The sequence below is a fragment of the Podarcis filfolensis genome (genome assembly GCF_964270895.1).
Source record: "Podarcis filfolensis genome assembly, chromosome: 2".
Lineage (NCBI taxonomy): Eukaryota > Metazoa > Chordata > Lepidosauria > Squamata > Lacertidae > Podarcis > Podarcis filfolensis.
Genome location: NC_139605.1, coordinates 53,493,415 through 53,507,254, shown reverse-complemented (window position 1 = coordinate 53,507,254; position 13,840 = coordinate 53,493,415). Strand labels below are relative to the sequence as shown.

Genomic DNA, 13,840 nt, shown 5'->3' with positions numbered 1-13,840 from the left:
GGTGTGCCTCTTCTGTCTTTTAAAAAGGGTTTTGATTTGGAAAGTGGAATGTAGGAAAGTACTGTACTTGTTAAATTGCTTTTTGAACTGGTTTAGAAGCACAAGTCTGTATAGACACTTCTCATTAAAATCCTCCATTATTCAGGACTAGCCCTTCTATTAGGCAAACTGAAATTCTTGTCTAAGGCAAGTGATTTATTACACTTTATCAGGTGTTTTTTTTTTAATGAAAGAGATATAGTTCTATAGCAACATAACCCAGTAGTTCTATAACTATACTACAGTAATATTGTAGCATTATGCAATTATAGTGCTGTTCCTCTCTTATAGACATAAAAATATTTTAGTGATAATTAAGGATCAATTAAAATAGCAAAAATAGTGCCTTAAAATGGCACCTGCTACAAGTGTTATAATGAATATGTTCTGAGCTGTGATAGATTCACTTTGAAAGTGGCTAGAGAGAAGCTTTTCTCCCTCTGTCAAAATGCTAGAAACAGGCGATCCAATTAAGCTGAAAGTACTTCTTGACTTGCATCATTAAAACCATGGAATTTTCTATCACAAAATTAAACAATAGCCATCAACTTGGAGAGTTTAAAAGGAGTTTAGACAAATTTATGGAGGATAAGGCTGTTGCTGGTCATAATGCCTGTATACTATCTCCAGTATCAGAGACAATATGTCTCTGAATATCAGTGGCTGGGGATCGCAGTCAGTACGTTTCCAAGCACAATTCAAAGTGTTGGTGCTGACCTTTAAAGCCCTAAATGGCCTCGGCCCAGTATACCTGAAGGAGCATCTCCACCCCCATCGTTCAATCCGGACACTGAGGTCCAGCGCCGAGGGCCTTCTGGTGGTTCCCTCACTGCGAGAAGCAAAGCTACAGGGAATCAGGCAGAGGGCCTTCTCAGTAGTGACCATTTTACAACATAATAAAACAGAGGGTTATCGTATGTTCTAACATCTTTTGCACAAGCACACACATACACCACACAAACAATTTTAAAAGATAACTTGTCATTTTCATCAACAGTTCCTAATTATTATTATTATTATTAGTTTATTTATATATCTTACTGGGTTGACCCAGCCACTTTGGGCTGTTCCCAACAAAAAGTAGTAAAAACACAACACAGCATCACACACTAAAAACTTCCCTGAATAGGACTGCCTTCAGATGTCTTTTAAAAATCACTTAGCTGTATGTTTGACATCTGCTGGGAGGGAGTTCCATAGGGCAGGAGCCACTACCCAAAAGGCCCTCTGCCTCTACCCCACCACTGAGCCTTTCTGGTAAGCGGCAGTGACACTGCTGCTGTGAGGACGGCAGTGTGCTGCTGCTCTGTCTCCCTGCCAGCCACTATCACTCAGAAGTCTTTGTGAACGATCCTTCAGATTATCGGGGAAGACATGAGGCTGCCTTTTCTTATGTTTCTTACAATGTGTAGTTCTGCTGTGAGAGTCACAAGGAATTGTATGGTCGGAACAGCATGCATGCATTAAAGCAATCTACTTGAACGGTATGAAACAGTGTCATTGATGTATTCTAAAGATTTATAGTGCTTATTAAACATTCATGAAGACTTTGGCCTTGTCAATGCCAAATCTATGCTAGGAGCAAATAATATATTTTTGCCTTTGGACACAAACCACTGCATATCTGTGGGTTGGATAAGGTGATATTCCTACTCTGATAATAGCTTCCCTACAGAAAAACAATTTATACTGCAGGAACATGCAACATGGACGGTAGCTTGTTTTACCATAGGTATGCCTGGCAGGAATCCATAGGCAGTGGCAACTTCCTGTACAAATGGTGGACAAAGGTGGTGTGTGTGTCACTGTGGTGTTTTTGCAAGGTTTTATTTTGATTTCTCTGTAGGTATCTTCAAATATGCTGAGGAGCCATGTGGTTTTGCTCCTTTCCTTACTTGTCCTCTAGCCATGGATAAGAGAGAGCACCCAGGCATAAATCGTTGGCTACTTGACTCAGAGAAGATCAAGCCTGATTCAAACGTTACAGTTGCAATGGTGGCTGATGTTCCTGTAGTTGGTTCACATATCATTTGGGCAGCATATGAGTTGTCCAGATAACACATCGTTCCTATCCTGCTTCCTCTTGATCAAAACCACTAATGCTTACATGGGAAACACCCACATTATTTTGTCAAACCATACTCAGATGCTACCAGTGCAATGGGGAGCTGACTAGAGGGAAACGGCAGATGACTCAGATGCAACTTGAGCTGTATCAAAATTCAAAGTATATTTAAATGAAAGAATGATTGAGCCTGAGGATGGGTAAATGTGTTTCAGCTAAGAGAGTCACCTTCCCTTGTGGCCATCACACTCTTATGATGGGATTATGGAAAGTATGTTCAAAACCAGTCACAACAAAATATTGTTTGGCACACACATATTACTGCATTATTTATTTCTGTTTTTGATGTAGTTCTGGTTACACAGGAATTCAAAAAAGTATTTGGGACAAAGCCAACATATTTGATCTACAGGACTGAGCACTGAATGAATAGTGCAGAGTTTTCTGTCAGTGTATGATAGGGAGTTTATAAATATTACTCAGACATGAGAGAATATGAAATTGCAATATAATATCCTGGTGAACCTCAGAAGGTTAAATTCCCAAAAGACCAGGACTATGTTTGATCCTGCCCTAGAAACTTGGAAGAGGATAGGTGAATTTAGATATTCTGGTTTGGAATATTCCTTAATAAGGGAAGCCGGAATGAATGACAATATATATACATGCTTGTGTGCTAAAGAAGAGATGTTCTTGCAGTCGGCTGACCTATTTTTAAGTTAGAATAGAGAACAAGCAGCAGCTCTTGAAGTCTATTTTAAACGCCTTTCCATTTTTGGCAAAATAGAAAAACTGCTTTTTATAATGCCATGTAGCAGTTGAATTGTCTACCTATCCTCTATCATAGAAACAGCATAATTGGATGGGATTTGTTTCTTCTAGCTGGCTATGAGTTCCTTTGCTTGCATGAAGACTTGAGAGTGGTATTGCAAATGACCACACAGCCTTCTCCAGTAGTGGGAATATATCCAGCTGGAACTGAGTATGCCTGATTTCTGTTGGTTCTAATTTTTGTTTATTTTTATTTGTATAAAAATGTATGCCTCACCCTCCATGTCCATTACGCACTGCTCACTTGACATATAGCCCCACCCCTTTCAGATTATAGCCTTTGGGGAAAAGAAAGGACACGTTTTTAGTTGTTTTGACTTCAAATACAATTGAATCTTGTATTTACAACTTGTTAGATTGCATCTTGAAGAAATATCCATGTCTTGTGGTTTTAAGAAATTGGTGGAAGTAAAGATGGCAATCATTTTCTCTAAACATCTATTTACACTTATTTTCTTCCCTTTAACTTTGAATCTTGGGGATTCTCAAATGCATTTCAAAGTATATCTTGAGGAAATAGTCAAGGCATTTTTGCCTATTATCTTACCTCAATTCTCTGCAACCTGGTTGACATCTGCATTTAATGTGTTTCAGCACACCAAGAAGACCAGATCAATCGGACCCCTCCTTTGGACAGAGAGCAGCTTCCCCATCCCCAAAACCGGCTGCTCAGACCAGCGAAAGCACAAGAGAGATGAGGAGCCATGGGCAGACCCCCCAACAGGCTGATGGGCCAAGGAGGACACTCCAAGTGGACAGCAGGAGCCAGAGAACAGGGCGTTCACCGTCTGTGTCACCGGATCGAGGCAGCACCCCTACCTCACCTTATTCTGTCCCACAAATTGCACCCCTTCCTAGCAGCACACTCTGTCCTATATGCAAGACAACAGAACTCACCTCCTCTCCCAACCAGCCAAACTTCAACACCTGTACACAGTGTCACAACAAGGTCTGCAACCAATGTGGATTCAACCCCAACCCTCACCTGACTGAGGTAATACATAAACTGAACATTTTGATCAAGTTATGGGGCATCATTACTCAATTTCTGTTAATATGTCATAACTCAGGTGAGGGCCTCCTTGCACTGTGTGATATGAAAAGGGGAGTTTGGAATTCAACCTTTGAGGATAGTTATTGAGATCTGAAACACTGAGTGATGTGTGTATGTGATGAAGTTGGGATGAGAATGGTTTAGAGGACTAGGGAACTATAGTGCTTGTAGTAATGTCATGTCATCAAATAGAGCATAGGTGCATATGCAATTTTGTTGAGAGCTTGGTTGTGTACACCTGGCTAAACTGCAACTAACTTTTCTAAATGAATTCTGTCAACCAAAACATTTTAGCTCCTTCATCTGATACTCTTCTTGAATCTCTTTTTAAGTTTTCTTACGGTGAATCTTTTTCTACCTTTTGCAATAAGAATAAAAGAAAGAGTGAAAGTATGAAAGGGAAGGGAGAAAATGTGATACAGTTTTGCTTCAGTCAACAGGCTTGTTACTAGCTAAAGATTGCTAACACTTGCATGAAGCCTGATATACTCAGATTTTTGTGTGTGAATGGGGCTCAGATAGCTTTGAGGCTTGATGGTTGTGAAATTCAGGAGCAACAGAAGAGAATTTTTCCATTGGCTGTTGAGTAGAACAGGGAATAAAACTAAGCATCTGAAGAGCTCAGATGTTATGGTTGTTATGTTATGGTTGATTTGGTCCTCTGATGTGACATTTTTAGAGAGTGGTTTTAAATTATGCTTTATTGTGAAATAAATCTGGAGTTGTTACTTATTCATGGTGAGGGATCCATAGACCCTTTCTGAGGTTATCTCTTCTGCTGCAGTGATATCACATTTTCCTAGCATTCATTCTGCAATATTTGGTACTGGGGAAAATTGGTTACAATCTCTTGTGTTGACAAACCTCCCCTGAAATACCTTTGATTTTCTCCTTGTTAGGTATGTGGCACTCAAAAGACTTGTCTTCAGCTTGCAGACAGGCTAACCAACTGTAGCAGCTCCCAAATAGTTCTTGGCCACATTCCCTGGACACCAGTCCTTTGATTTGTATGAAAAATACATCAGGGTTGCATAACCAGACTTTGGGCCAAGCTAGACAGTATGTGAACGACATGATTGTAATTCATGTTCCTTAATTCTAACCCCTTAAATTTGATAAGATTAAGTTAGGGTACTCTTAAACTGGGGTACTTCTTACTCTTCTATACTTTAAAACCAATTAAGTATTTCTCTTTGTTCAGGTCTCTAGCGCCTAAATGTGTGGGATAGGATATAGGGTTGGTGAGAGTGCCCTTTAATTTTCTAGCCTGGGGAGGTTCTCCTCTGACTCTTATCATCATAATTATTTATTAAATCAATGTGGTGCTTTTGTTATTAAATGGTTTTGCTTACTGACTGATATATGGTATTTTATTGTACTCTGTTGCATGTACTACGTTAATGCGCTGCTCACTGCTTGGCGGGCATTTGCATTGAAAAGCAGCATATAAATAAACTGCATCATCATTTTTATGTTATTATTTTCCTATTGTGTGATAGGAGAGAGGCCACAAGTATTAAAACTATGGCATGCAGGAAGCATGCGGGTAGTTAACCCCTTTGCTGCACTTCCAACAAATCTAGCATCTCCTGTGCCAAATAGCAGGTTTTTTAGGGTAGTGGGCTTTGACATGGGGAAGGACATGGGTCCCACCCTTCACATTGTCTTGATTGCCTCTGTGGCTGCTATTTAATTAAAAAATACCTAAATATATGAAGAGCAGTCACACAAACATAGGTGTATTTCCTTGATACAGTGGTACCTCAGGTTACATACGCTTCAGGTTACATACGCTTCAGGTTACAGACTCCGCTAACCCAGAAATAGTACTTCAGGTTAAGAACTTTGCTTCAGGATGAGAACAGAAATCGTGCTCCGGTGGCGCAGCAGCAGCAGGAGGCCCCATTAGCTAATGTGGTGCTTCAGGTTAAGAACAGTTTCAGGTTAAGTACGGACCTCCGGAACGAATTAAGTACTTAACCCGAGGTACAACTGAATATTATTGTGTGAAGCCCACAGAGCAAATCCTTCCATTGCTTTGAATCCTTCAATAGGTGCAAGGGATAATAGAGTGGGCAGAGAATGTGAGGTAAGTTGATCGAGGCAGGGTGGAGTACGCCATTTTGTTAAACTAGTTCAGTATGGTTCGCCCCCACGTCCCACTGGTCTGAACATGAGTACGATAGCCCAGCTAACAAGATTCTCTAGTTATACAAGTTCCTTATATAATGTTAACTCACTTGAGCATCTCTCAAGCAGGGAGATAACATAATACATTATCCTTCATCTCACAGCCTTTCATTTGTGATTTAAACTGGATGAATTATTTGTTGCAATGTTTTGCTATCTGCCCTTTTTCATTTCAAAATTGTTTACATATAATTAAAGATGCATTACCCTAACCACTGTTACTGCTCAACCTCCATTTATTTCAATGGAGTTTGAAATTAATGGAGTTTGTGCAGCAGCTGCGCTTGAATTATGTCCCGATTTTGTTAATGCATATTTGCCTGAGTACTTTATGTGAAATATATTTTGCAATGAATGTTCATTATGCTTTTCCATTTAGATAAATGAAACTGACTTTTCTGAATAGTATTAAACAGTATGGAAAGGTTGGGAATACACAAAAGGATCTATAAATCAAATGACATACCGTACTTTTCTGTCTATAAGACGCCCTCCCCCCATGTATAAGAAGCCCCCTATTTTTGGGGACTCTAAGAGAATGTGGGGAAATGGCACAGAGTTGTTAAGCTCTTTTTGTGGAGAATACCCCTGAGTTGTTGAGCTTTTTTTGCAGAGGTTTTAGGGGGGTTGCTCACCTGCACGTCTTGTGAAATCCGCCTCCCGTCTGTCCCCTCGCCGGCAGAAGCTGCCAATTACCTGCCTAATTGCCGCGGTGTCAGCAAATCAACAGCACCCATTGACACAGCAACCAATAACATGCACAATAGCGGCTAACAGCCGCGGCAGCAATCAGTCAAACGTTCACCCTATGCACTACCCATGTATAAGACCCCCCCCCCATTTTGGGGGCATTATTTTTAAAGAAAAAAAACCTAGTTTTATACATGGAAAAGTACGGTATTTGTCGGCATATTTCATAATTTGCCCATTTTACTTTTTGTTCTAGCAAGGCACAAAACAAATCAGCTTGGAAAACTTCTGCTTCCTTTCTTTGTCATTTAGGAGGATTTATATCAGGGGTGAAAAATCTCTGGCCCTCCAGATTCTGACCATTGGGCTTTCTCACTGGGGCTGATGAGAGTTGCTGCAGCAACCTCTGGAGAATCACAGGTTCACCCATTTAAATGAAAATTAGCAAAAAAAACAAAAACAAAAAAAAAACCAGCAAATCCAGGCTGGTGAACTATATGAGTGACTATTTTAGATAAGGAAGTAATCCTAATTGTGGAATATGATGCTTGTGAATTTGAAAGAGACCAATTTGAAGGGCTTGATTATTGTTTATCATGTGAAGTGTTGATGCCACAGAGGATGTTTTGAGCAGCCACACTGAGCAGGCCTCTGATTCCATATTTTGACTGTACAAGCAAATAAGTATGTTAAGCTGCCTTTATCATAAAATGCTTCAAACCTGTTTGTTTGTTTGTTTGTTTGTTTGTTTAACAAATATACCATCTTTTACCCACAGGTCTCAGGGCAGTTCACAGAATAAAACTAGAAAATACATAATAAAAACAACAACAACCCAATAACCCCCCCTCCAAAAAACCCCTCCATATGCCAAAAAAGGCATCAGCACTGTAGGGATGTTGAACTGACATCATGTCAGCACATGTGTTTATTATTGTAGTTTTAAAGCCACAAAGTAATTTATAGGGCAAACCAGAGACAATATATTGTTATGAATGCAATTTTTACACACACACACACGCGCGCGCACAAAAACACAGTCACCGACGGAGGATCTATTAACAATGGTCTCTTCTGGTTTACTACCCTGTAGAGTTGCGATACTTTGAAGAGCAAAAAAAGAGGATGCTATGACGACTCTCATTTTAAATACCCCTTCTATATGTAGGCTGTAGAAGCTGTGATACATTGCTGAGGGGGGCCAGGAGAAGAGAAGATGAAAGCAAGTCTTCAGCCACCAGTTATGTCTATGTCTCATCCAGAAAGTATATCCAGAGACATTTTGGCAAATTTAAAAAATCCACCCGGACAGATATTTTACCCCAAAAAAAGAGGACATGTCCTGGAAAAAGAGGACACATGGCAACCCTACTACTCCGTCACTTTACAAGGTGGAAGAATATTAACTGTTAATATCCAGGGACAGAATGCAAGGGCTAACAATGAAGGATAAATCATTTTCTGAACAGTAATATATTTCTGTGGTTTCTGTTATATAATGTATTTGGGGCAAATCTTCTTCGGATGCCTCTTATAATTCTCGCCTTTGCAAATGAATGACTTGGTGTTAAGCCAGAAGGCTATTTTCACGAAATTCTTTTCCTTAAACGTCATTTGTTGAACGTTAGTAGTGCTATCATTCCTTTAGCTTTCTGATTGACTGACAGGACGAAAGCTTTGCTTCTTGAATTTATTGCTGCCTTTTTTTTGTAGTGGAGATAATCTGTAGGCTCTTTTGCTTTTTAGATTCCAGTGAACGTTTAGGTGGATAAAACAAAGTTGCTAATTTACAGAATTAGTCCCCCGCCTCCCTCAACATATATCTCAATAGATTTCATTTGCTTATCTGCTTAAGGCATCATCTGCAGTATATGTTTAAAGCAGTACCATACCACTGCTTGTTAGGGGTGCTGAGAATCATTAGAAGACCCCTGTTCCCCTTGGAAAGCTGCAGTTCTCAATAGTGGTTTTAACAACCAATCTCTCTCCCTTGGGAACTCTGGGAATTGTAGCTCTGTGAGGGCAAGAAGGGTCTCCTAACGACTCTCTGAACTACAGTAACTACAGTTCCTAGGATTATTTGGGGGAAGTCATGGTTTTTCAATGTGGTATAGCAGTGCTTTAAATGTGTAGTGTTGATGAGACCATAATAACCAGTGCAGTATATAAAATACATTTTTTCTTGCTCTGAATCATTTATGCATTGTTATGCTTGAGGATCCCAGTTATGCTTTTATAAAGTCAGTTTGGATCTCTTTGATTATAATATACTTTTAAAAATACACATGTTGGTCCAGATTCTTGAGTGCAGAAGTTTTGTATTCTACTTTGTTTCTCCCCAAAAAGGCTCTAGTGTGGTTCTAATACCATAATTTGTATTTCCTTTGCCCCCTCATCTTCAGTCTTCTGGTGAAAATAATTCTAAATAAAGTACGAGCCTTTCATGTGAGTTAGTTTATACATTTGCAGAATGAGTTTGCAGAAGTAACAAGGAGTAATTGTAAAATTTACCATTAATTAGGCCACACTGGATTAACACGTCCAATTCAAGAAGCATGCTAACAAGCTGAAGAAAATGGCACTGTGGAAAAGATTTAGAAACATTTAGATATCAAGACTATTTAGGCTGTGAGAAAAGGCAGTTAAATGACTACTTAATAACAATCCATTTTCAGATCCTTAAAGGTGACCATAAAGATGATAAAGAACAGTTGTTATCCACTGCTACAATCCACAGGGTTAGAGGCATAGATTTTTGTGGCAACTTTGCTTTAGTTAGGTGGTTAATTGAAAGAACAAGTTTCCTAGATACTTTTGGAACCACCTAAAGGCCAAACTAGAAGCATCTCATGGCCAAACAGACAACGGTGCCCCTAAATGCAGGGTTTTAAAACATAAGTTGCCAGCGTAGAGCCCCCAATCCAGAACATGGGGCATAAAGTTTTAAATTATTTCTGCCAGGGAAGAAATAATTCAGATGGGAGTGAGTTTTACTGGTGGTTTTCATGGGTGGGTGGGTGGGTGGGTGGGAGAAGCTCCATCTAAAGCAAATAGGAGTATCTTTGAAGAGGAGATGAGGTTTGAGAAATCATCCTCTACTTTTTCAGCTGATGGTAGGACTAGAAAATTATTGGGATCCTTCCCAAACTTGATTCACTGCTTTTTTGAAAGCTCAGATTCTGTATTCCAGTCTGTGTTAAACACAGTTTAGCAAACTTTTTTGCATCCATGGAAGTATGATGAGTTGATTTAAATTGTTCCACAAGTGCATGCTTTAAGTGCTGTGTTTACCAGGTTCTCCAATGCCTGATAATTAATCATGATGCTTGAGCATGGATTTGCTTAGGAGTGTTAGCAAGGTTATGAACATCCTTTGACATTACTTTGCTACTTGGAATGTTGATAATTTAGGGAACTACAAATTAAGTGCAATCTTCAAGGTATTTACACCCACTTGGCATTTAATTTTTCTTTGCATGAGAGGAACCATATTTTCTTTCATTGCTCTGTGCTTAGATAGTTGATTAATCAAGCTATTGCTCATTCTGAACCCAGGTAGAATCTGTTTCCCCAACTATGGTAGCATCACTTTTGAATCATGTCAGGCTTAATTGTTTTAGTTTTGAGAAGAGTGCTGCTGACTCTTATATCTGTTCAGTTGAGGCTAGGACCCGAACCAATAGGTTCAAGTTACAGGAAAGGATATTCTGACTAAATATCAGGAAGAGCATTCTGACAGCAAGAGCTGTTTGACAGTGGAACAGACTCCTCTGAGTGGTGGTGGACTCTCCTTCCTTGGAGGTTTTTAAGCAGAGGTTGGATGGCCACCTGTCATGGAGGATTTAGTTGAGATTCCTGCATTGCGGGGGGTTGGACTAATGACCCCCGGGGCCCTTCCAACTCTATGATTCTATAGCTAGCCATACTAGTTAGTGAATGAAACATCAGCCTTAGATGCAGCCACAGAATGTAAAAAAGGAAGAGAACAAAAAGTGACATTTTTGTTTTGTTTTTTATATAATATTTATTAAGGTTTTACAAAAAAGCAGAGGTTTACAGAATAAAAAAAGCATAAAAAAGAAAGAAATAAGAAAAAATACAAAAATACGTAGAGAAGAAAAAAGAAAAAAAATACAAGATACAAAAAACAAGTAGATAAGGAAAAATTAAAAACAAATCCATTTTTTGGTATCTTTAGACTCATTTGCTTGTTTCCTTTACCTCCTCACACCTCCCCTTTTTGTATTCCCATTTACATAATCAATTCAGCAAATCCTTACCCTCTTTCCTTTATCTTAACTCTATATCTTAACATATTATAGCTATATTTTTTCATCCATTATCAATCCATTTTTACATATTCTTATTAACCTTGTTGCTAATGCCACTTAATTTCAATCCAGCATCATTTTAACATTCATTAATTTTACAATATTTCTGCAAATAGTCTTTAAATTTCTTCCAATCTTCTTCCACCAACTCTTCTCCCTGGTCTCGGATTCTGCCAGTCATTTCCGCCAATTCCATATAGTCCATCACCTTCATCTGCCACTCTTCCAGGGTGGGTAAATCTTGTGTCTTCCAATACTTTGCAATAAGTATTCTTGCAAAAAAAAAAGTGACATTTTTGGTTCAGTATAAAGAGGGCTTTTAAATTTTATCTGAATGTTTATATCCTGTTTTTCTATAATAAAATCAATGTAAGCTGGTTTAGAAGGAAAGTACAATAAAATTGGGGGAGAAACCCAAAAGCAGCACACATAGTCATAAAAACCACATCAACAGCAGAAGAAACAGGGGTGCCACCCATACTGTTGTTTAATATGGCTAGTCAGCTTTCTGTACCTTCGTTAATTCTCCATTGTCCAGAGGCAGAATGTCATATGGGCAATGGAGAATTAATGGAGATTTAGGAAGCTTGCTACCCACATTAAACAACAGTATGAATGAACCTGATCTCTTTTAACCATATATTCCTATAGTTGCATATTTTTTCTGAATTTCTTATAAAATTGATTTCAGATCACTTTTTGTGTGATTAAAATAATAATAAAAATAATGTGAAACATGCTTGTTAAAATTTGTTTCAAGGATTAAACATCAACTTTGATGTTAGGCCGGGTTTTTGTGTTTCTCTGTGTTATAGCAGTTGACTACAGCGATGATAGGTTTTTATGCAACTGAAAGTGTTGTTGTATAACTCTTTATTCATTCATATGGGTTTGGAACATCTCTTTCCTTCTGTAAATGGAATACCATTCACTTTTACAAAATGGCTTTTCTGCCTCCCGCTTCGCTTTGTAGCACATTGTGCTCCACAGAAATCTGCTGCTGGGGGTTAGGGAACTCTCAGGAAAGGATGTTATGGGGGTGGGGCTGTAGATAAGAGGGGGTTGGTTGGTGGAAATCACTCATTTCCTTGTGTGAATGGAGGAGCAGCTTAGATCCAAACTATTGTCCTCTTGATTTGACCTTTGGCCAGTAATTATTTTTTGTTTATATTCAGAATTAACCTACTCCGACATAATGCAGCAAAGGAGAATGTTATATATGTGGGCAGAATTTTATCCCCTTAAAAAGCATGGTTTATGGCCTAAGCGTACCTTGATAATGCCCTACCCTGCTTCAAATTGATTATACCCTCTTTACATCCTTTATCAAACATTTTGTTAAAAGTTTTTTCTTGACTGCTGCCCATAGGTAATGAGGAGACTACCATGAGCCTGGGTGTGGACAACACATTAAGCCAACCCTTGGCTTAGTTCAGCATGGCAGCAAAAAATGGTCAGGATGAGCAAAGTTGAAGTGAGCTCCTCTGCAGGAGCTCGCCCATTCACACCATCTTGGTAAGACATAGTTTGCCTTACCGGTGCTGTAATTATAAACTATAAACCAGTCTGAAAATGTTTGTGAATGGTTTTGTAAGTTATACTAAACCCTTTTCCCATGCGGCTTTGAATTCCAGAGGGCAATATCCGCTAATTGAGATTTCATCTTGTTGCATTTTCATCTTCTTACTCTTTTATTCAAGAAATAAATAAGCATCTGGTTTTCTTTTTATATCTGCTGCAGTATCTGACTTCTAAATATACCTGTTCTTTTAAGTCTTCTCTAATTCGGTATTTATTTTCTGTCCCCTCATTTTCATCATCTCTTTTATTGAGAAGGAACTGCAGGCTAACAAACCTTTTACATAATGGCATATTTCTCAACTTCATTTCTCTGACTGCAATGCCATACACCCAGATACTTGGCAGTAAGTTTCAGCAGAGCAGGACTTATTTCTAAATAGAGAAGTATAGGATTCTGCTATCATTCTATTAAAGAGAAATAACAAGTTATCCCCACTAACACAGTGTACAATTGTTCAGAACCTTTGATAACATCTAAGGTTGCTTTATGTGCAAACAGTTCCAATTGCTTCTTCCTCTCCTGCTCTGGTTCCCTCCTCTCATTTGCAGAGTGGGGAAGAATAATGAAAGGAGTGTTTTAACTAAACAAAAAGATGAAGCAAGTGCTAATAAAAATGTGTTGGATACATTATTCACAACGAATAAGGCAATTAGTTCTACCGACAGTCCTCTTTAGATTGTGTCATCCACATGTTCTGCCTCCGATATAAGGAGTGAGCAAGACTAAGCAGGAGTTCTGCAACGTTTAAGAGGTATGATAAACAGTATGGGCGTTTCAGATTGAAACATTACGCTTTCTTCAAAGGATGTAGGCGTGTGGCTTTCTGTGTGGGAGAGAGAACATGGGGGTGAAAAGTAATTAAAGCAGCAGGTAGCAAAGGCAACAACTTTGGATGTATTAAAAACAGCATGCTTTCGTCTTTGCAATTGCTGCTTTGCCAAGGGCAGCGGGAAGAGCCTTGAACAAGGATAGCCAGATGTGCCAAGATTCCAAATGCATAGTTTTAGGCAGCTGTTGAAGCGTGCATTTGTGATATCTGCCCTTAAAATTATCCCAGT

At 38.9% G+C, this 13,840-nt stretch overlaps 1 protein-coding gene across 4 annotated transcripts in view; it reads left to right on the top strand.

The window, feature by feature from the left end:
• Positions 1-13,840, top strand: part of BSN (bassoon presynaptic cytomatrix protein) — a 194,050-nt gene that overhangs the window by 22,262 nt on the left and 157,948 nt on the right. For all 4 annotated transcript variants that reach the window (XM_083603185.1, XM_083603186.1, XM_083603183.1 and 1 more), the window contains exon 2: positions 3,530-3,929. In XM_083603185.1, coding sequence (XP_083459311.1) covers positions 3,530-3,929 — 400 coding nt within the window. The remainder of the gene's footprint in view (positions 1-3,529; positions 3,930-13,840) is intronic.